General features: G+C 52.6%; 1 protein-coding gene across 1 annotated transcript in view; it reads right to left on the reverse strand.

Moving 5' to 3' along the window:
* scrib (scribble planar cell polarity protein) overlaps positions 1-23,157 on the reverse strand; it is a 296,559-nt gene that overhangs the window by 123,530 nt on the left and 149,872 nt on the right. The window contains 4 exon segments of the mRNA XM_067996625.1: positions 606-725; positions 2,502-2,696; positions 15,922-16,038; positions 17,085-17,261. Of these exon segments, the coding sequence (XP_067852726.1) occupies positions 606-725; positions 2,502-2,696; positions 15,922-16,038; positions 17,085-17,261 (609 nt within the window).

Here is a 23,157-nt window from a genome sequence, read left to right on the forward strand (position 1 = left end):
TGCGTGAGAGGAGAGCAAAGGTCATAGTGCAGGACACAGTGCGTGAGAGAGGAGAGCAAAGGTCATAGTGCAGGAGACAGGTCAGACAGAGCGGGGAGAGGAGAGGAGAGTAAAGGGTCATAGTGCAGGACACAGAGCGGGAGAGGAGAGTAAAGGTCATAGTGCAGGACATAGAGTAAGAGAGCGAGAGGAGAGCTGATACATTTCTCTGGTCTCAGATAGACTGACTGAAACCTCCACATAAAGCGCCCTTCATTTTGACATTTTAAGCTAATAATAATTTTTCAAACAATTAGTTTTCAATTACTCCAGAAAAGAGAGCCCGTTGCACGCCCTCGCACGCCCTCGCCGCCCGGGCGCACGCCCTCGCACGCCCTCGCCGCCCGTCCTCGCGCCGCCCGGCGCCCCGTCGCACGCCCTCGCCGCCCGTCCTCGCCGCCCGTCGGCACGCCCTCGCCGCCCGTCGCACGTGTCTATCTCATAATGTAGAAATACTGAAAAGCAATTTTGTGAATTTTAATTTCTATAGGATGGAAATATCTCCATCAGAGGACTGTCCTCCCCGGTGCTTCTAAATCCCTGCACCGAGTCTGTCAAACCCCTACCTTTTGCAGGATGTCCAGTTCTTCGGGGCTCATATCCCGGTCGATGGATGAGATGCTCTCCATACTGTTCTTTCTACCCATCCCAGCAGCAAAAGGGTTAACAATGATACCAGGAGAAGCCTGTGAGGGAACCAAGAAAGAAAGAACTTGCATTTATGCTGCATCTCTCATGGCCTCAGGACATCCCAAAACGCTTTGCACCCAATGAAGTCGCTGTGAAGTGTAGTTACTGTTGTTTTATGGGCAAACGCAGCAGCCAACTTTTTGTGCAGCAAGATCCTACGACCAGATCATCTGTTTTTGGTGATGTTGGTTGAGGGATAAATGTTGGCCGGGGCCGGGGAGAACTCCCCTCCTCTCCTTCGAGTCGAGCCATGGGATCTTTTACATCCAACTGAGAGTTTAACGACTCATACAAAGGACGGCACCGCCAACAGTGAAGCACTCCCTCAGCACTGCACTGGGAGAGTCGGCTTAGATTACTTGCTCGAGTCCTGGAGTGGGGCTTGAATCCACGACCTTCTGACTCAAAGGGGAGAGTGCTGCCCACTGAGCCAGGGCTGACACGACTGAAGAGAAGAGGAGCCAGAGGGAGTGCATCACCGGGAGTGACCTGCAGCTACCAAGCCCCGAGGACCAGGGTGTACATTCGATGTCGGGACAGCAATCAAAGTCTGACTCCTTCACGAGGTCAGTCGAAGACCCTCACTCTGCACCACTGAACCCGAGTGCCTGACTACACTTAGAAAGAGCACCCTCCATCAAAAGTTCATACATTCTCACACAAAACAGCCTGTCTCCCCCCTCTCTCTAGCCTGTCTCCCCCTCTCTCGCCCCCGCGCACTGCCCGTCTACACCTTGCGCGCGCCCACCCCGTCCCCCTCGCGCGCGCCCACCCCGCCCGGTCCCCCCTCTCGCACCGCGCGCCCACCCCCGCCCCCCCTCGCGCGCGCCCACCCGGTCCCCCCCTCTCACGCACGCCCACCCACCCGGTCCCCCCTCTTGTGCGCGCCCCCCCCCCTCACATCAAGACACCTAATTCCCACTTTCGGAAAATTGGAGTTCACATTCTTGCCCACATCAGAAATCGCGCCAGACAAGTGCCAGGCAATGACCGTCTCCAACAAGAGAGAATCTAACCACCTCCCCCTGACATTCAACGGCATTACCATCACCGAATCCCCCACCATCAACATCCTGGGGGTCACCATTGACCAGAAACTTAACTGGACCAGCCATATAAATACTGTGGCTACGAGAGCAGGTCAGAGGCTGGGTATTCTGCGGCGAGTGACTCACCTCCTGACTCCCCAAAGCCTTTCCACCATCTACAAGGCACAAGTCAGGAGTGTGATGGAATACTCTCCACTTGCCTGGACGAGTGCAGCTCCAACAACACTCAAGAAGCTCGACACCATCCAGGACAAAGCAGCCCGCTTGATTGGCACCCCATCCACCACCCTAAACATTCACTCCCTTCACCATCGGCGCACTGTGGCTGCAGTGTGTACCATCCACAGGATGCACTGCAGCAACTCGCCAAGGCTTCTTCGACAGCACCTCCCAAACCCGCAACCTCTACCACCTAGAAGGACAAGAGCAGCAGGCACATGGGAACAACACCACCTGCACGTTCCCCTCCAAGTCACACACCATCCCGACTTGGAAATATATCGCCGTTCCTTCATCGTCGCTGGGTCAAAATCCTGGAACTCCCTTCCTAACAGCACTGTGGGAGAACCGTCACCACACGGACTGCAGCGGTTCAAGAAGGCGGCTCACCACCACCTTCTCGAGGGCAATTAGGGATGGGCAATAAATGCCGGCCTCGCCAGCGACGCCCACATCCCATGAACGAATAAAAATAAAGTCTGCGCTCAGACTCACACTCTTTACCTCCATGACTACGGCTGTGGCTGCCCTGGGGTCGAAGCCATCACAGACCAGTATTGTCAGCGTGTCCCCGATCCCTCGGAGAATGCGGACTGCTTCCGTGTGCGTCATTCCGAGCAGGCTGTGGTTATTGACCTCCAGGATCCTGAGGCCCATGTGCAGCCTGCCGTCCCTTGCTGCGGCTCCGCTCGAACTCACCTGCAGGACAGACACAACCTCACATCACTAATAACAGGAAATGTCCATCACTCAGCAAGAGCAGATCCCGAAACAGCTCCACACCTGTCCGACCCCAGCTCTCCTCTGCTGGAACACTAACTGGCTGTTGGAGCGGGGGGGAGGGGAGCTGGCGGCCTCATGGCAACTTCAGCCCAACACACAGTATTCATAATCAGGGCGGCCATTCGGCCCACCTCAATTGCCCCATCCGTCCAGCGGAGGCGAGGGTGTTCCCACGACATGGCCGCTCGTCCTTCCCGGTGATGGGAGGGTCGCGGGTTTGGGAGTTAAGAGTCAATCACGTTGCTGTGGGTCTGGAGTCACATACAGGCCCAGACCGGGTAAGGGCGGCAGGTTTCCTTCCCTAAAGGACATTAGTGAACCAGTTGGGTTTTTAACGACAATCTGACAGCCTCACGGTCACTTTTACTGATCCCAACTTTTTATTTGCAGATTCTTTAAAACTGAATTTAAGAAGTGTAAGAGGGAAAAACTAGGAAATTATAATGAGGCTATTACCAGTCTAACGTCTGTTGTGGGGAAGTTACTAGAATCTATTATAAGGGACAGAGTGACTGAGAACCTGAATTGATCAGAGAGAGCTGACATATAATGGTCTTGGAGGTTCAACGCGGATTCACCAGAGTGATTCCGGGGCTAAAGGGTTAAATTACGAGGACAGGTTACATAGACTGGGCTTGTACAGAAGATTAAGGGGTGATGAAAAGATTTGATAGGGTCGATAGAGAGAAACTACTTCCTCTGGTGGGAGAGTCCAGGACAAGGGGAAACAACCTTCAAATGAGAGCTCGGCCGTTCAGGGGTATGAATGGTGACGGAACAAAGGCGGGTAAATAGAGTTAAGATACAGATCAGCCATGGTCTAACTGAATGGTGGAACAGGCTCGAGGGGCTGAATGGCCTCCTCGTGTTCCCAATGTTCCTGTGAGTTCAAATTCTCAAATTAGGATTTGAACTCACAACATCTGGATTCCTAGTCCAGTGATGGACCCACGACACGGCCAGTCCTCGGCCCAGAATGGGCTGATCTCAGCACAGGTTCACGGGTGGTACGAGTGGGTGATGGAGGAGGGAAAAGTGGCCAGGGTGCCTGAGCCTGGTGAGGCACACCGTGGTCAAATAGAACTGCCCAACACTCACTGTCCACATTCGCACAAAAACAACAGCCACAGAGGTGCTGGAGGATCGCACACCACCCCAGGGGCTGTCCCCCAGTGAGTCAGTATCGGTGAGAATGTACCGAGCTCCCTGTCAGTATTGGGGAGAATGTACTGAGCTCCCTGTCAGTATTGGGGAGAATGTACGGAGCTCCCTGTCAGTATCGGGGGGAATGTACTGAGCTCCCTGTCAGTATCGGGGAGAATGTACTGAGCTCCCTGTCAGTATTGGGGAGAATGTACGGAGCTCCCTGTCAGTATCGGGGAGAATGTACCGAGCTCCCTGTCAGTATCAGGGAGAATGTACCGAGCTCCCTGTCAGTATCGGGGAGAATGTACTGAGCTCCCTGTCAGTATTGGGGAGAATGTACGGAGCTCCCTGTCAGTATCAGGGAGAATGTACCGAGCTCCCTGTCAGTATCAGGGAGAATGTACCGAGCTCCCTGTCAGTATCGGGGAGAATGTACTGAGCTCCCTGTCAGTATCGGGGAGAATGTGCTGAGCTCCCTGTCAGTATCGGGGAGAATGTACCGAGCTCCCTGTCAGTATCGGGGAGAATGTACCGAGCTCCCTGTCAGTATCAGGGAGAATGTACCGAGCTCCCTGTCAGTATCGGGGGAGAATGTCCCGAGCTCCCTGTCAGTATCGGTGGAATGTACCGAGCTCCCTGTCAGTATTGGGGAGAATGTACTGAGCTCCCTGTCAGTATCGGTGAGAATGTCCCGAGCTCCCTGTCAGTATCGGGGAGAATGTACTGAGCTCCCTGTCAGTATCAGGGAGAATGTACTGAGCTCCCTGTCAGTATCGGGGGAGAATGTACCGAGCTCCCTGTCAGTATCAGGGAGAATGTACTGAGCTCCCTGTCAGTATCGGGGAGAATGTTCCGAGCTCCCTGTCAGTATCGGGGGAGAATGTACCGAGCTCCCTGTCAGTATCAGGGAGAATGTACTGAGCTCCCTGTCAGTATTGGGGAGAATGTACTGAGCTCCCTGTCAGTATCGGGGAGAATGTGCTGAGCTCCCTGTCAGTATCGGGGAGAATGTACCGAGCTCCCTGTCAGTATCGGGGAGAATGTACTGAGCTCCCTGTCAGTATCAGGGAGAATGTACCGAGCTCCCTGTCAGTATCGGGGGAGAATGTACTGAGCTCCCTGTCAGTATCGGGGAGAATGTACTGAGCTCCCTGTCAGTATCGGGGAGAATGTACTGAGCTCCCTGTCAGTATCGGGGAGAATGTACCGAGCTCCCTGTCAGTATCGGGGAGAATGTACCGAGCTCCCTGTCAGTATCGGGGGAGAATGTACCGAGCTCCCTGTCAGTATCAGGGAGAATGTACCGAGCTCCCTGTCAGTATTGGGGAGAATGTACTGAGCTCCCTGTCAGTATCGGGGAGAATGTGCTGAGCTCCCTGTCAGTATCGGGGAGAATGTACCGAGCTCCCTGTCAGTATCGGGGAGAATGTACCGAGCTCCCTGTCAGTATCAGGGAGAATGTACCGAGCTCCCTGTCAGTATCGGGGGAGAATGTACTGAGCTCCCTGTCAGTATCGGGGAGAATGTACCGAGCTCCCTGTCAGTATCGGGGAGAATGTACCGAGCTCCCTGTCAGTATCAGGGAGAATGTACCGAGCTCCCTGTCAGTATCGGGGAGAATGTACTGAGCTCCCTGTCAGTATCGGGGAGAATGTACTGAGCTCCCTGTCAGTATCGGGGAGAATGTACCGAGCTCCCTGTCAGTATCAGGGAGAATGTACTGAGCTCCCTGTCAGTATCGGGGAGAATGTACTGAGCTCCCTGTCAGTATCGGGGAGAATGTACCGAGCTCCCTGTCAGTATCGGTGGAATGTACTGAGCTCCCTGTCAGTATCGGTGGAATGTACTGAGCTCCCTGTCAGTATCGGGGAGAATGTACCGAGCTCCCTGTCAGTATCGGTGGAATGTACTGAGCTCCCTGTCAGTATCGGGGAGAATGTACTGAGCTCCCTGTCAGTATCGGGGGGAATGTACTGAGCTCCCTGTCAGTATCGGTGGAATGTACCGAGCTCCCTGTCAGTATCGGGGAGAATGTACCGAGCTCCCTGTCAGTATCGGGGAGAATGTACTGAGCTCCCTGTCAGTATCGGGGAGAATGTACTGAGCTCCCTGTCAGTCTCGGGGAGAATGTACTGAGCTCCCTGTCAGTATCGGGGAGAATGTACCGAGCTCCCTGTCAGTATCGGGGAGAATGTACCGAGCTCCCTGTCAGTATCGGGGAGAATGTACTGAGCTCCCTGTCAGTATCGGGGGGAATGTACCGAGCTCCCTGTCAGTATCGGGGAGAATGTACTGAGCTCCCTGTCAGTATCGGGGAGAATGTACTGAGCTCCCTGTCAGTATCGGGGAGAATGTACCGAGCTCCCTGTCAGTATCGGGGAGAATGTACCGAGCTCCCTGTCAGTATCGGTGGAATGTACCGAGCTCCCTGTCAGTATCGGGGAGAATGTACCGAGCTCCCTGTCAGTATCGGGGAGAATGTACTGAGCTCCCTGTCAGTATCGGGGAGAATGTACTGAGCTCCCTGTCAGTCTCGGGGAGAATGTACTGAGCTCCCTGTCAGTATCGGGGAGAATGTACCGAGCTCCCTGTCAGTATCGGGGAGAATGTACCGAGCTCCCTGTCAGTATCGGGGAGAATGTACTGAGCTCCCTGTCAGTATCGGGGGGAATGTACCGAGCTCCCTGTCAGTATCGGGGAGAATGTACTGAGCTCCCTGTCAGTATCGGGGAGAATGTACTGAGCTCCCTGTCAGTATCGGGGAGAATGTACCGAGCTCCCTGTCAGTATCGGGGAGAATGTACTGAGCTCCCTGTCAGTATCGGTGGAGAATGTACGGAGCTCCCTGTCAGTATCGGGGAGAATGTACCGAGCTCCCTGTCAGTATCGGGGAGAATGTAACGAGCTCCCTGTCAGTATCGGGGAGAATGTAACGAGCTCCCTGTCAGTATCGGGGAGAATGTACCGAGCTCCCTGTCAGTATCGGGGAGAATGTACTGAGCTCCCTGTCAGTATCGGTGGAATGTACCGAGCTCCCTGTCAGTATCGGGGAGAATGTACTGAGCTCCCTGTCAGTATCGGGGAGAATGTACCGAGCTCCCTGTCAGTATCGGGGAGAATGTCCCGAGCTCCCTGTCAGTATTGGGGAGAATGTACCGAGCTCCCTGTCAGTATCGGTGGAATGTACTGAGCTCCCTGTCAGTATCGGGGAGAATGTACCGAGCTCCCTGTCAGTATCGGGGAGAATGTACTGAGCTCCCTGTCAGTATCGGGGGGAATGTACTGAGCTCCCTGTCAGTATCAGGGAGAATGAACTGAGCTCCCTGTCAGTATCGGGGGGAATGTACTGAGCTCCCTGTCAGTATCGGGGAGAATGTACCGAGCTCCCTGTCAGTATCGGGGAGAATGTACTGAGCTCCCTGTCAGTATCGGTGGAATGTACTGAGCTCCCTGTCAGTATCGGTGGAATGTACCGAGCTCCCTGTCAGTATCGGGGAGAATGTACCGAGCTCCCTGTCAGTATCGGGGAGAATGTACCGAGCTCCCTGTCAGTATCGGGGAGAATGTACCGAGCTCCCTGTCAGTATCGGTGGAATGTACCGAGCTCCCTGTCAGTATCGGTGGAATGTACCGAGCTCCCTGTCAGTATCGGGGAGAATGTACCGAGCTCCCTGTCAGTATCGGGGAGAATGTACCGAGCTCCCTGTCAGTATCGGTGGAATGTACCGAGCTCCCTGTCAGTATCGGTGGAATGTACCGAGCTCCCTGTCAGTCTCGGGGAGAATGTACCGAGCTCCCTGTCAGTATCGGGGAGAATGTACCGAGCTCCCTGTCAGTATCGGGGAGAATGTACCGAGCTCCCTGTCAGTATCGGGGAGAATGTACCGAGCTCCCTGTCAGTATCGGGGAGAATGTACCGAGCTCCCTGTCAGTATCGGGGAGAATGTACTGAGCTCCCTGTCAGTATCGGGGGGAATGTACTGGGCTGCGTGTCAGTATCGGGGAGAATGTACTGAGCTCCCTGTCAGTATCGGGGAGAATGTAGCGAGCTCCCTGTCAGTATTGGGGAGAATGTACCGAGCTCCATGTCAGTATCGGTGGAATGTACTGAGCTCCCTGTCAGTATCAGGGAGAATGTACCGAGCTCCCTGTCAGTATCGGGGAGAATGTACCGAGCTCCCTGTCAGTATCGGGGAGAATGTACTGAGCTCCCTGTCAGTATCAGGGAGAATGTACTGAGCTCCCTGTCAGTATCGGGGAGAATGTACCGAGCTCCCTGTCAGTATCGGGGGGAATGTACCGAGCTCCCTGTCAGTATCGGGGGGAATGTATCGAGCTCCCTTTCAGTATCGGGGAGAATGTACCGAGCTCCCTGTCAGTATCGGGGAGAATGTACTGAGCTCCCTGTCAGTATCGGGGAGAATGTACAGAGCTCCGTCAGTATCGGGGAGAATGTACCGAGCTCCCTGTCAGTATCGGGGAGAATGTACTGAGCTCCCTGTCAGTATCGGGGAGAATGTACAGAGCTCCGTCAGTATCGGGGAGAATGTACCGAGCTCCCTGTCAGTATCGGGGAGAATGTACTGAGCTCCCTGTCAGTATCGGGGAGAATGTACCGAGCTCACTCTCAGTATCGGGGAGAATGTACTGAGCTCCCTGTCAGTATCGGGGAGAATGTACTGAGCTCCGTCAGTATCGGGGAGAATGTACTGAGCTCCCTGTCAGTATCGGTGGAATGTACTGACCTCCCTGTCAGTATCGGGGAGAATGTACCGAGCTCCCTGTCAGTATCAGGGAGAATGTACCGAGCTCCCTGTCAGTATTGGGGAGAATGTACTGAGCTCCCTGTCAGTATCGGGGAGAATGTACTGAGCTCCCTGTCAGTATCGGGGAGAATGTACCGAGCTCCCTCTCAGTATCGGGGAGAATGTACCGAGCTCCCTGTCAGTATCGGGGAGAATGTACCGAGCTCCCTGTCAGTATCGGGGAGAATGTACTGAGCTCCCTGTCAGTATCGGGGAGAATGTACCGAGCTCCCTGTCAGTATCAGGGAGAATGTACCGAGCTCCCTGTCAGTATTGGGGAGAATGTACTGAGCTCCCTGTCAGTATCGGGGAGAATGTACTGAGCTCCCTGTCAGTATCGGGGAGAATGTACCGAGCTCCCTCTCAGTATCGGGGAGAATGTACCGAGCTCCCTGTCAGTATCGGGGAGAATGTACCGAGCTCCCTGTCAGTATCGGTGGAATGTACCGAGCTCCCTGTCAGTATCGGGGAGAATGTACTGAGCTCCCTGTCAGTATCGGGGAGAATGTACTGAGCTCGCTGTCAGTATCGGTGGAATGTACTGAGCTCCCTGTCAGTATCGGTGGAATGTACTGAGCTCCCTCTCAGTATCGGGGAGAATGTACCGAGCTCCCTGTCAGTATCGGGGAGAATGTACCGAGCTCCCTGTCAGTATCGGTGGAATGTACTGAGCTCCCTGTCAGTATCGGGGAGAATGTACCGAGCTCCCTGTCAGTTTCGGGGAGAATGTACTGAGCTCCCTGTCAGTATCGGGGAGAATGTACTGAGCTCCCTGTCAGTATCGGTGGAATGTACTGAGCTCCCTGTCAGTATCGGTGGAATGTACCGAGCTCCCTGTCAGTCTCGGGGGAGAATGTACCGAGCTCCCTGTCAGTATCGGGGAGAATGTACCGAGCTCCCTGTCAGTATTGGGGAGAATGTACCGAGCTCCCTGTCAGTATCGGTGGAGAATGTACTGAGCTCCCTGTCAGTATCGGGGAGAATGTACTGAGCTCCCTGTCAGTATCGGGGAGAATGTACCGAGCTCCCTGTCAGTATCGGGGAGAATGTACCGAGCTCCCTGTCAGTATCGGGGAGAATGTACTGAGCTCCCTGTCAGTATCGGGGAGAATGTACTGAGCTCCCTGTCAGTATCGGGGGGAATGTACCGAGCTCCCTGTCAGTATCGGGGGGAATGGACCGAGCTCCCTGTCAGTATCGGGGAGAATGTACTGAGCTCCCTGTCAGTATCGGGGAGAATGTACTGAGCTCCCTGTCAGTATCGGGGAGAATGTACAGAGCTCCCTGTCAGTATCGGGGAGAATGTACCGAGCTCCCTGTCAGTATCGGGGAGAATGTACCGAGCTCCCTGTCAGTATCGGGGAGAATGTACCGAGCTCCCTGTCAGTATCGGGGAGAATGTACCGAGCTCCCTGTCAGTATTGGGGAGAATGTACTGAGCTCCCTGTCAGTATCGGTGGAATGTACTGAGCTCCCTGTCAGTATCGGGGAGAATGTACCGAGCTCCCTGTCAGTATCGGGGAGAATGTACCGAGCTCCCTGTCAGTATCGGGGAGAATGTACCGAGCTCCCTGTCAGTATCGGGGAGAATGTACTGATCTCCCTGTCAGTATCGGGGAGAATGTACTGAGCTCCCTGTCAGTATCGGGGGGAATGTACTGAGCTCCCTGTCAGTATCAGGGAGAATGTACTGAGCTCCCTGTCAGTATCGGGGAGAATGTACTGAGCTCCCTGTCAGTATCGGGGAGAATGTACTGAGCTCCCTGTCAGTATCGGGGAGAATGTACTGAGCTCCGTCAGTATCGGGGAGAATGTACTGAGCTCCCTGTCAGTATCGGTGGAATGTACTGAGCTCCCTGTCAGTATCGGGGAGAATGTACCGAGCTCCCTGTCAGTATCAGGGAGAATGTACCGAGCTCCCTGTCAGTATCGGGGAGAATGTACTGAGCTCCCTGTCAGTATCGGTGGAATGTACTGAGCTCCCTGTCAGTGTCGGTGGAATGTACCGAGCTCCCTGTCAGTCTCGGGGGAGAATGTACCGAGCTCCCTGTCAGTATCGGGGAGAATGTACCGAGCTCCCTGTCAGTCTCGGGGGAGAATGTACCGAGCTCCCTGTCAGTATCGGTGGAGAATGTACCGAGCTCCCTGTCAGTATCGGGGAGAATGTACCGAGCTCCCTGTCAGTATCGGTGGAGAATGTACTGAGCTCCCTGTCAGTATCAGTGGAATGTACTGAGCTCCCTGTCAGTATCGGGGAGAATGTACCGAGCTCCCTGTCAGTATCGGGGAGAATGTACTGAGCTCCCTGTCAGTATCGGTGGAGAATGTACTGAGCTCCCTGTCAGTATCGGGGAGAATGTACTGAGCTCCCTGTCAGTATCGGGGAGAATGTACTGAGCTCCCTGTCAGTATCGGGGAGAATGTACCGAGCTCCCTGTCAGTATCGGGGAGAATGTACCGAGCTCCCTGTCAGTATCGGGGAGAATGTACTGAGCTCCCTGTCAGTATCGGGGAGAATGTACTGAGCTCCCTGTCAGTATCGGGGAGAATGTGCTGAGCTCCCTGTCAGTATCGGTGGAGAATGTACCGAGCTCCCTGTCAGTATTGGGGAGAATGTACTGAGCTCCCTGTCAGTATCGGGGAGAATGTACCGAGCTCCCTGTCAGTATTGGGGAGAATGTACCGAGCTCCCTGTCAGTATCGGGGAGAATGTACCGAGCTCCCTGTCAGTATTGGGGAGAATGTACGGAGCTCCCTGTCAGTATCGGGGAGAATGTACCGAGCTCCCTGTCAGTATCGGGGAGAATGTACTGAGCTCCCTGTCAGTATCGGGGGGAATGTACCGAGCTCCCTGTCAGTATCGGGGGGAATGTACCGAGCTCCCTGTCAGTATCGGGGAGAATGTACCGAGCTCCCTGTCAGTATCGGGGAGAATGTACCGAGCTCCCTGTCAGTATCGGGGAGAATGTACGGAGCTCCCTGTCAGTATCGGGGAGAATGTACCGAGCTCCCTGTCAGTATCGGGGGGAATGTACTGAGCTCCCTGTCAGTATCGGGGAGAATGTACTGAGCTCCCTGTCAGTATCGGGGGGAATGTACTGAGCTCCCTGTCAGTATCAGGGGGAATGTACCGAGCTCCCTGTCAGTATCGGGGAGAATGTACTGAGCTCCCTGTCAGTATCGGTGGAGAATGTAGTGAGCTCCCTGTCAGTATCGGGGAGAATGTACCGAGCTCCCTGTCAGTATCGGGGGGAATGTACCGAGCTCCCTGTCAGTATCGGGGAGAATGTACCGAGCTCCCTGTCAGTATCGGGGAGAATGTACCGAGCTCCCTGTCAGTATCGGGGAGAATGTACCGAGCTCCCTGTCAGTATCGGGGAGAATGTACCGAGCTCCCTGTCAGTATCGGGGAGAATGTACTGAGCTCCCTGTCAGTATCGGGGAGAATGTACCGAGCTCCCTGTCAGTATCGGGGAGAATGTACCGAGCTCCCTGTCAGTATCGGTGGAATGTACCAAGCTCCCTGTCAGTATCGGGGAGAATGTACTGAGCTCCCTGTCAGTATCGGTGGAGAATGTAGTGAGCTTCCTGTCAGTATCGGGGAGAATGTACCGAGCTCCCTGTCAGTATCGGGGGGAATGTACCGAGCTCCCTGTCAGTATCGGGGAGAATGTACCGAGCTCCCTGTCAGTATCGGGGAGAATGTACCGAGCTCCCTGTCAGTATCGGGGAGAATGTACCGAGCTCCCTGTCAGTATCGGGGAGAATGTACCGAGCTCCCTGTCAGTATCGGGGAGAATGTACTGAGCTCCCTGTCAGTATCGGGGAGAATGTACCGAGCTCCCTGTCAGTATCGGGGAGAATGTACCGAGCTCCCTGTCAGTATCGGTGGAATGTACCAAGCTCCCTGTCAGTATCGGGGAGAATGTACCGAGCTCCCTGTCAGTATCGGTGGAATGTACCGAGCTCCCTGTCAGTATCGGGGAGAATGTACTGAGCTCCCTGTCAGTATCGGGGAGAATGTACCGAGCTCCCTGTCAGTATCGGGGAGAATGTCCCGAGCTCCCTGTCAGTATCGGGGAGAATGTACCGAGCTCCCTGTCAGTGTTGGGGAGAATGTACCGAGCTCCCTGTCAGTATCGGTGGAATGTACTGAGCTCCCTGTCAGTATCGGGGAGAATGTACCGAGCTCCCTGTCAGTATCGGGGAGAATGTACTGAGCTCCCTGTCAGTATCGGGGGGAATGTACTGAGCTCCCTGTCAGTATCAGGGAGAATGTACTGAGCTCCCTGTCAGTATCGGGGGGAATGTACTGAGCTCCCTGTCAGTATCGGGGAGAATGTACCGAGCTCCCTGTCAGTATCGGGGAGAATGTACTGAGCTCCCTGTCAGTATCGGTGAAATGTACTGAGCTCCCTGTCAGTATCGGGGAGAATGTACCGAGCTCCCTGTCAGTATTGGGGAGAATGTACTGAGCTCCCTGTCAGTATCGGTGGAATGTACTGAGCTCCCTGTCAGTATCGGTGGAATGTACTGAGCTCCCTCTCAGTATCGGGGAGAATGTACCGAGCTCCCTGTCAGTATCGGGGAGAATGTACCGAGCTCCCTGTCAGTATCGGTGGAATGTACCGAGCTCCCTGTCAGTTTCGGGGAGAATGTACTGAGCTCCCTGTCAGTATCGGGGAGAATGTACTGAGCTCCCTGTCAGTATCGGTGGAATGTACTGAGCTCCCTGTCAGTATCGGTGGAATGTACCGAGCTCCCTGTCAGTCTCGGGGGAGAATGTACCGAGCTCCCTGTCAGTATCGGGGGGAATGTACTGAGCTCCCTGTCAGTATCGGGGAGAATGTACCGAGCTCCCTGTCAGTATCGGTGGAGAATGTACTGAGCTCCCTGTCAGTATCGGGGAGAATGTACTGAGCTCCCTGTCAGTATCGGGGAGAATGTGCTGAGCTCCCTGTCAGTATCGGTGGAGAATGTACCGAGCTCCCTGTCAGTATTGGGAAGAATGTACTGAGCTCCCTGTCAGTATCGGGGAGAATGTACCGAGCTCCCTGTCAGTATCGGGGAGAATGTACTGAGCTCCCTGTCAGTATCGGGGAGAATGTACTGAGCTCCCTGTCAGTATCGGGGAGAATGTACCGAGCTCCCTGTCAGTATCGGGGAGAATGTACCGAGCTCCCTGTCAGTATCGGGGAGAATGTACCGAGCTCCCTGTCAGTATCGGGGAGAATGTACTGAGCTCCCTGTCAGTATCGGTGGAGAATGTACTGAGTTCCCTGTCAGTATCGGGGGGAATGTACTGAGCTCCCAGTCAGTATCAGGGAGAATGTACTGAGCTCCCTGTCAGTATCGGGGAGAATGTACTGAGCTCCCTGTCAGTATCGGGGAGAATGTACTGAGCTCCCTGTCAGTATCGGGGAGAATGTACCGAGCTCCCTGTCAGTATCGGGGAGAATGTACCGAGCTCCCTGTCAGTATCGGGGAGAATGTACTGAGCTCCCTGTCAGTATCGGGGAGAATGTACCGAGCTCCCTGTCAGTATCGGTGGAGAATGTGCTGAGCTCCCTGTCAGTATCGGGGAGAATGTACCGAGCTCCCTGTCAGTATCGGGGAGAATGTACCGAGCTCCCTGTCAGTATCGGGGAGAATGTACTGAGCTCCCTGTCGGTATCGGGGAGAATGTACCGAGCTCCCTGTCAGTATCGGGGGGAATGTACTGAGCTCCCTGTCAGTATCAGGGAGAATGTACTGAGCTCCCTGTCAGTATCGGGGGGAATGTACTGAGCTCCCTGTCAGTATCAGGCAGAATGTACTGAGCTCCCTGTCAGTATCGGGGAGAATGTACTGAGCTCCCTGTCAGTATCGGGGGGAATGTACTGAGCTCCCTGTCAGTATCGGTGGAATGTACTGAGCTCCCTGTCAGTATCGGGGAGAATGTACCGAGCTCCCTGTCAGTATCGGGGAGAATGTACCGAGCTCCCTGTCAGTATCGGGGAGAATGTACTGAGCTCCCTGTCAGTATCGGGGGGAATGTACTGAGCTCCCTGTCAGTATCGGGGAGAATGTACTGAGCTCCCTGTCAGTATCGGTGGAATGTACCGAGCTCCCTGTCAGTATCGGGGGGAATGTACCGAGCTCCCTGTCAGTATCGGGGAGAATGTACTGAGCTCCCTGTCAGTATTGGGGAGAATGTTCCGAGCTCCCTGTCAGTATCGGGGGGAATGTACTGAGCTCCCTGTCAGTATCAGGGAGAATGTACTGAGCTCCCTGTCAGTATCGGGGAGAATGTACCGAGCTCCCTGTCAGTATCGGGGAGAATGTACCGAGCTCCCTGTCAGTATCGGGGAGAATGTACTGAGCTCCCTGTCAGTATCGGGGAGAATGTACTGAGCTCCCTGTCAGTATCGGGGAGAATGTACCGAGCTCCCTGTCAGTATCGGTGGAATGTACTGAGCTCCCTGTCAGTATCGGGGAGAATGTACTGAGCTCCCTGTCAGTATCGGGGAGAATGTACCGAGCTCCCTGTCAGTATCGGGGAGAATGTACTGAGCTCCCTGTCAGTATCGGGGAGAATGTTCTGAGCTCCCTGTCAGTATCGGGGAGAATGTACCGAGCTCCCTGTCAGTATCGGGGAGAATGTACTGAGCTCCCTGTCAGTATCGTGGAGAATGTACCGAGCTCCCTGTCAGTATCGGGGAGAATGTACTGAGCTCCCTGTCAGTGTCGGGGAGAATGTACCGAGCTCCCTGTCAGTATCAGGGAGAATGTACAGAGCTCCCTGTCAGTATAGGGGAGAATGTACTGAGCTCCCTGTCAGTATCGGTGGAATGTACCGAGCTCCCTGTCAGTGTCGGGGAGAATGTACCGAGCTCCCTGTCAGTATCGGGGAGAATGTACTGAGCTCCCTGTCAGTATCGGGGAGAATGTACCGAGCTCCCTGTCAGTATCGGGGAGAATGTCCTGAGCTCCCTGTCAGTATCGGGGGGAATGTCCCGAGCTCCCTGTCAGTATCGGGGAGAATGTCCTGAGCTCCCTGTCAGTATCGGGGAGAATGTACCGAGCTCCCTGTCAGTATCGGGGAGAATGTCCTGAGCTCCCTGTCAGTATCGGGGGGAATGTCCCGAGCTCCCTGTCAGTGTCCCTACAAAGCTTGTGCCTCAGGCCTGCTCCAATGGGTAAATCAGTACCTTGGAAATAAAGATCCCCTCATCTGTTGCATCGAATGGATTTCCTGCGTGGCCTTTGGCTCCCCCTCGGATACTGATCCCCAGCTTTTCTCCAGGCAACTTCTCAATCCGGATCTCCTGTTCGACACGGATTCAAGCAGGAGAACAAAATCAGAGTAGCATTTTATGAAGTAGTCTGTCTGCTCTACCTGTTAACAAATGTGAGCAGACGCTGTCCTCACCTCCCGTGTCCAGCCCTCCCATGCTCCCCTGTCCTGCCCTCACCTCCCCTGTCCGGCCCTCCCATGCTCCCCTGTCCAGCCCTCCCATGCTCCCCTGTCCAGCCCTCCCATGCTCCCCTGTCCAGCCCTCCCATGCTCCCCTGTCCGGCCCTCCCATGCTCCCCTGTCCGGCCCTCCCATGCTCCCCTGTCCGGCCCTCCCATGCTCCCCTGTCCAGCCCTCCCATGCTCCCCTGTCCTGCCCTCCCATGCTCCCCTGTCCTGCCCTCCCATGCTCCCCTGTCCTGCCCTCCCATGCTCCCCTGTCCTGCCCTCCCATGCCCCCCTCCACGTCCCTGCAGCTCACACAGTTTGAATTTCAGAACTACCATCAAATTCTGCAAGTTCCATTACTTGCTGCGACTCAGCCGGATGGTAATAACAACACACTCCCCGAATAACAGAACCAACAGCGGGAAATGTGCAGCCAGGGGGCAGCACAGTGACTATAACCTCAGTGCCAGTGATATCACTGCCCATCATGGCCCTGTCAGTGCCCCAGTGCCAGTGATATCACTGCCCATCATGGCCCTGTCAGTGCCCCAGTGCCAGTCACATTACTGCCGATTATTGCCCTGTCAGTGCCCCAGTGCCAGTGATATCACTGCCGATTATTGCCCTGTCAGTGCCCCAGTGCCAGTGATATCACTGCCCATCATGGCCCTGTCAGTGCCCCAGTGCCAGTGATATCACTGCCCATTATGGCCCTGTCAGTGACTCTGTAACCCCAGTGAGCATAGGCTCCTGCACCATCACTGAATCGGTCCAGAAAACTGCTGATCCCAGACTAAGCCGGCAGACGACAGATTGAGGAGCCCCGACACTGAGAGGTGGCCCAGGATTTAAAGCTTCCGTCGATCAATCAGTGAGAGGCTGGACAAGGCCGACCTCCTCGTTATCTCACCTGCATCCCTGGGGGTGGAGGGTCCCTGCGCACCAGCAGCTGGATCTCCTGTTGGTTGGACAGCAGGGCCATCACCGCCTCCTGGTGAGTGGCGTGCCGAAGGTCGATGCCGTTCACTTCCAAAATGCGGTCTCCCACCCGAAGCCCAGTCCGAGCTGCCAGCCCGTCCCGAATAACCTGAAACACAAATCGATTCAATACTGAGAGATAGGATAAACTGTCACTTGGAAAGGCATGGTTTAATCAGGGATAGTCAGCATGGATTTGTTCAAGGAAGGTCCTGCCTTACAAATCTGATTGAATTCTTTGAGGAAGTGACAAGGAGGATTGATGATGGTAGTGCAGTGGATGTTGTCTACAGGCATTTGACAAGGTCCCACATGGCAGACTGGTCAGAAAGGTAAAAGCCCATGGGATACAGGGAAATGTGGCGAATTGGATCCAAAATTGTCTCAGTAACAGGAAACAAAGGGTAAAAGTCGATGGATGTCTTTGCGAATGGAAATCCATTTCCAGTGGTGTGCCACAGGGCTCAGTGTTGGGTCCCTTGCTGTTTGTGGTATATATTAATGATTTGGACTTGAATGTAGGGGGCATGATTGGCAAATTTGCAGACAACACAAAAATTGTCCGTGTAGTTGATAGTGAAGAGGATAGCTGTAGACTCCAAGAAGATATCAATGGGTTGGTGGAGTGGGCGGAAAAGTGGCAAATGGAGTTCAACCTGGAGAAGTGTGAGGTAATGCACTTAGGGAGGGCAAACAGTAAAAGGGAATACGGAGTAAATGGGAATATATTGAGAGGGGGAGAGGAAGTGAGAGACCTTGGAGTGCATGTGCACAGGTCCCTGAAGGTGGCAGTACGGTAGATAAGGTTGTGAAGAAGGAATACGGAATGCTCTCCGTTATTAGCCGAGGTATAGAATACAAAAGCAGGGATGTAATGATGGAACTGTATAAAACACTGGGAAGGCCACAGCTGGAGTATTGTGCGCAGTTCTGGTCACCACATTACAGGAAGGACGTAATTGCTTTGGAGAGAGTGCAGAGAAGATTTACAAGAATGTTGCCAGGGCTTGAAAATTGCAGCTACGAGGAGAGATTGGATAGGCTGGGGTTGTTTTCCTTGGAGCAGAGGAGGCTGAAGGGAGACTTGATTGAGGTGTACAAAATTATGAGATGCCCAGACAGAGTCGACAGGAATGAATCCAAAACTCAGGTCCTGAATCTAAGTGAAGGAAATTACGAAAGTATGAGGTGTGAGTTGGCTATGATAGATTGGGGAACTTCACCAAAAGGGATGATGGTGGATAGGCAATGGCTAATATTTAAAGAACGTGTGCAGGAATTACAACAATTATTCATTCCTGTCTGGCACAAAAATAAAACAGGAAAGGTGGCTCAACCGTGGCTTACAAAAGAAATTAGGGATAGTATTAGATCCAAAGAGGAGACATATAAAATTGGCAGAAAAAGCGGCAAGCCTGAGGATTGGGAGCAGTTCAGAATTCAGCAAAGGAGAACAAAGAGATTGATGAAGGGGGGAAAAATAGAGTATGAGAGTAAACTAGCAGGGAACATAAAAACTGACTGTAAAAGCTTCTATAAATGTCAAGAGAAAAAGATTAGTGATGATCAGGAGGGCAAAAAGGGGACATGAGATTGCTTTGGCAGATAAGGCAAATGAGAATCCAAAGAGCTTCTACAAATACATAAAGGGCAAAAGAGTAACTAGGGAGAGAGTAGGGCCTCTTAAGGATCAACAAGGTCATCTATGTGCGGAACCACAAGAGATGGGTGAGATCCTGAATGAATATTTCACATCGGTATTTACGGTTGAGAAAGGCATGGATGTTAGGGAACTTGGGGAAATAAATAGTGATGTCTTGAGGAGTGTACATATTACAGAGAGGGAGGTGCTGGAAGTCTTAACGCACATCAAGGTAGATAAATCTCCGGGACCTGATGAAATGTATCCCAGGACGTTATGGGAGGTTAGGAAGGAAATTGCGGGTCCCCTAGCAGAGATATTTGAATCATCCACCGCTGCAGGTGAGGTGCCTGAAGATTGGAGGGTAGCAAATGTTGTGCCTTTGTTTAAGAAGGGCAGCAGGGAAAAGCCTGGGAACTACAGACCGGTGAGCCTGACATCTATAGTGGGTAAGTTGTTAGAGGGTATTCTGAGAGACAGGATCTACAGGCATTTGGAGAGGCAGGGACTGATTAGGAACAGTCAGCATGGTTTTGTGAGTGGAAAATCATGTCTCACGAATTTGATTGAGTTTCTTGAAGGGGTAACCAAGAAGATAGATGAGGGCTGTGCAGTAGACGTGGTCTACATGGACTTTAGCAAAGCATTTGACAAGGTACCGCATGGTAGGTTGTTACATGAAGTTAAATCTCACGGGATCCAAGGTGAGGTAGCCAATTGGATACAAAATTGGCTTGACGACAGAAGACAGAGGGTGGTTGTAGAGGGTTGTTTTTCAAACTGGATGCCTGTGTCCAGCGGTGTGCCTCAGGGATCGGTGCTGGGTCCGCTGTTATTTGTGATTTATATTAATGATTTGGATGAGAATTTAGGAGGCATGGTTAGTAAGTTTGCAGATGACACCAAGATTGGTGGCATTGTGGACAGTGAAGAAGGTTATCTGGGATTGCAACGGGATCTTGATAAATTGGGCCAGTGGGCCGATGAATGGCAGATGGAGTTTCATTTAGATAAATGTGAGGTGATGCATTTTGGTAGATCGAATCGGGCCAGGACCTACTCCGTTAATGGTAGGGCATTGGGGAGAGTTATAGAACAAAGAGATCTAGGAGTACAGGTTCATAGCTCCTTGAAAGTGGAGTCACAGGTGGATAGGGTGGTGAAGAAGGCATTCGGCATGCTTGGTTTCATTGGTCAGAACATTGAATGCAGGAGTTGGGATGTCTTGTTGAAGTTGTACAGGACATTAGTAAGGCCACACTTGGAATACTGTGCACAGTTCTGGACACCCTATTATAGAAAGGATATTATTAAACTAGAAAGAGTGCAGAAAAGATTTACTAGGATGCTACCGGGACTTGATGGTTTGACTTATAGGGAGAGGTTGGATAGACTGAGACTTTTTTCCCTGGAGAGTAGGAGGTTTAGGGGTGATCTTATAGAAGTCTATAAAATAATGAGGGGCATAGATAAGGTCGATAGTCAAAATCTTTTCCCAAAGGTAGGGGAGTCTATAACGAGGGGGCATAGATTTAAGGTGAGAGGGGAGAGATACAAAAGGGTCCAGAGGGGCAATTTTTTCACTCAAAGGGTGGTGAGTGTCTGGAACGAGCTGCCAGAGGCAGTAGTAGAGGCGGGTACAATTTTGTCTTTCAAAAAGCATTTGGACAGTTACATGGGTAAGATGGGTATAGAGGGATATGGGCCAAATGCAGGCAATTGGGACTCGCTTAGTGGTATAAACTGGGCGACATGGACATGTTGGGCCGAAGGGCCTGTTTCCATGTTGTAAACTTCTATGATTCTATGACAAATGTAGGTCAATTACAGTCAGAAATGGGGGAAATTATAATGGGGAACAAAGAAATGTCAGAACAATTAAACACATACTTTGGTTCTGTCTTCACAAAGGAGGACACAAATAACTTCCCAGAAATGTTACGGAACCAAGGGTCGAGTGAGAGGCAGGAACTGAAGGAAACCAGTATTCGTAAAAAAAAAGTGCTAGGGAAATTAATGGGGCTAAAGGCTGACAAATCCCCAGGGCCTGATAATCGACATCCCAGAGTACTAAAGGAAATGGCCCTGGAAATAGTGGATGCATTGGTGATCATCTTCCAAAATTCTATGGACTCGAGGCGAATGGTATGTTGGCCTTCATTGCAAGAGGATTTGAGTTCAAGAACAGGGATGTCTTACTGCAGTTATACATGGCCTTGGTGACACCACATCTGGAGTATTGTGTGCAGTTTTGGTCTCCTTATCTGAGGAAGGATGTCCTTGCCATGGAGCGAGTGCAACGAAGGTTTACCAGACTGATTCCTGGGATGGCAGGACTGACGTACGAGGAGAGATTGGGTCGACTAGGCCTATATTCACTAGAGTTTAGAAGAATGAGAGGTGATCTCATTGAAACATATAAAATTCTAACAGGACTAGACAGACTGGATGCAGGGAAGATGTTCCCGATGGCTGGGGAGTCCAGAACCAGGGGTCACAGTCTCAGGATACGGGGTATGCCATTTAGAACCGAGATGAGGAGAAATTTCTTCACTCAAGAGGGTGGTGAACCTGTGGAATTCTCTACCACAGAAGGCAGTGGAGGCCAAGTCATTAGATGTATTCAAGAAGGAGATAGATATATTTCTTAATGCTAAAGGGATCAAGGGATATGGGGAAAAAGCGGGGACAGGGTCCTGAGTTGGACAATCAGCCATGATCATTTTGAATGGCGGAGCAGGCCCGAAGGGCCGAATGGCCTACTCTTGCTCCTATTTTTTTCTGTTTCTTTGGAAGTACCTGTTTCCCCTCGCGGAGAGTTCAAGAACTAGAGGGCATAGATTCAAGCTGATTGGCGGAAGGATTAGAGGGGACATGAGGAAAAACATTTTTACCCAGAGGGTGGTGGGTGCATGGAATTCATTGCCCGAATTGGTGGTAGAGGGAGGGACCCTCAACTCTTTTTAAAAAGTACCTGGACCTAAAGTGCTGTAAGCTGCAGGACTACGGACTGGGTGCTGGAAGGTGGGATTAGAATGGGCACCTGGTTGTTCTTCGAGCCGGTGCGGACACGATGGGCTGAATGGCCCCCTTCTGTGCTGTATCTTTTCTATGGTTCTATAAACAACAGGCAACGGTCAGGGGCCCGATTCAGGGTCCAACAGAACAGGGCTATGACTCATCGACACCACATCTCCACTCAGTGCCTTTAATCGAGCCCTGTTCAACTCACATCATTCTATATTAATCCAACGCCTCGATAGCCCTGTATCAATCCCATAATAATCCCACTGCCCCTCTCTCCCCATCACCCTCTTTCAATCCCATAATAATCCCACTGCCCCTCTCTCCCCATCGCCCTGTATCAATCCCATAATAATCCCACTGCCCCTCTCTCCCCATCGCCCTGTATCAATCCCATAATAATCCCACTGCCCCACTCTCCCCATCGCCCTGTATTAATCCCATAATAATCCCACTGCCCCTCTCTCCCCATCGCCCTGTATCAATCCCATAATAATCCCACTGCCCCTCTCTCACCATCGCCCTGTATCAATCCCATAATAATCCCACTGCCTCTCTCTCCCCATCGCCCTGTATCAATCCCATAATAATCCCACTGCCCCTCTCCCCATCGCCATGTATCAATCCCATAATAATCCCACTGCCACTCTCTCCCCATCGCACTGTATCAATCCCATAATAATCCCACTGCCCCCCTCTCTCCCCATCGCCCTGTATCAATCCCATAATAATCCCACTGCCCCTCTCTCCCCATCGCCCTGTATCAATCCCATAATAATCCCACTGCCCCACTCTCCCCATCGCCCTGTATCAATCCCATAATAATACCACTGCCCCACTCTCTCCCCATCGCCCTGTATCAATCCCATAATAATCCCACTGCCCCTCTCTCCCCATCGCCCTATATCAATCCCATAATTATCCCACTGCACCACCCTCTCCCCATCGCCCTGTATCAATCCCATAATAATCCCACTGCCCCTCTCTCCCCATCGCCCTGTATCAATCCCATAATAATCCCACTGCCCCTCTCTCCCCATCGCCCTGTATCAATCCCATAATAATCCCACTGCCTCTCTCTCCCCATCGCCCTGTATCAATCCCATAATAATCCCACTGCCCCTCTCTCCCCATCGCCCTGTATCAATCCCATAATAATCACACTGCCCCTCTCTTCCCATCGCCCTGTATCAATCCCATAATAATCCCACTGCCCCTCTCTCCCTATCGCCCTATATCAATCCCATAATAATCCCACTGCACCACCCTCTCCCCATCGCCCTGTATCAATCCCATAATAATCCCACTGCCCCTCTCTCCCCATCGCCCTGTATCAATC

The sequence above is a fragment of the Heptranchias perlo genome, chromosome 2 (genome assembly GCF_035084215.1).
Source record: "Heptranchias perlo isolate sHepPer1 chromosome 2, sHepPer1.hap1, whole genome shotgun sequence".
Lineage (NCBI taxonomy): Eukaryota > Metazoa > Chordata > Chondrichthyes > Hexanchiformes > Hexanchidae > Heptranchias > Heptranchias perlo.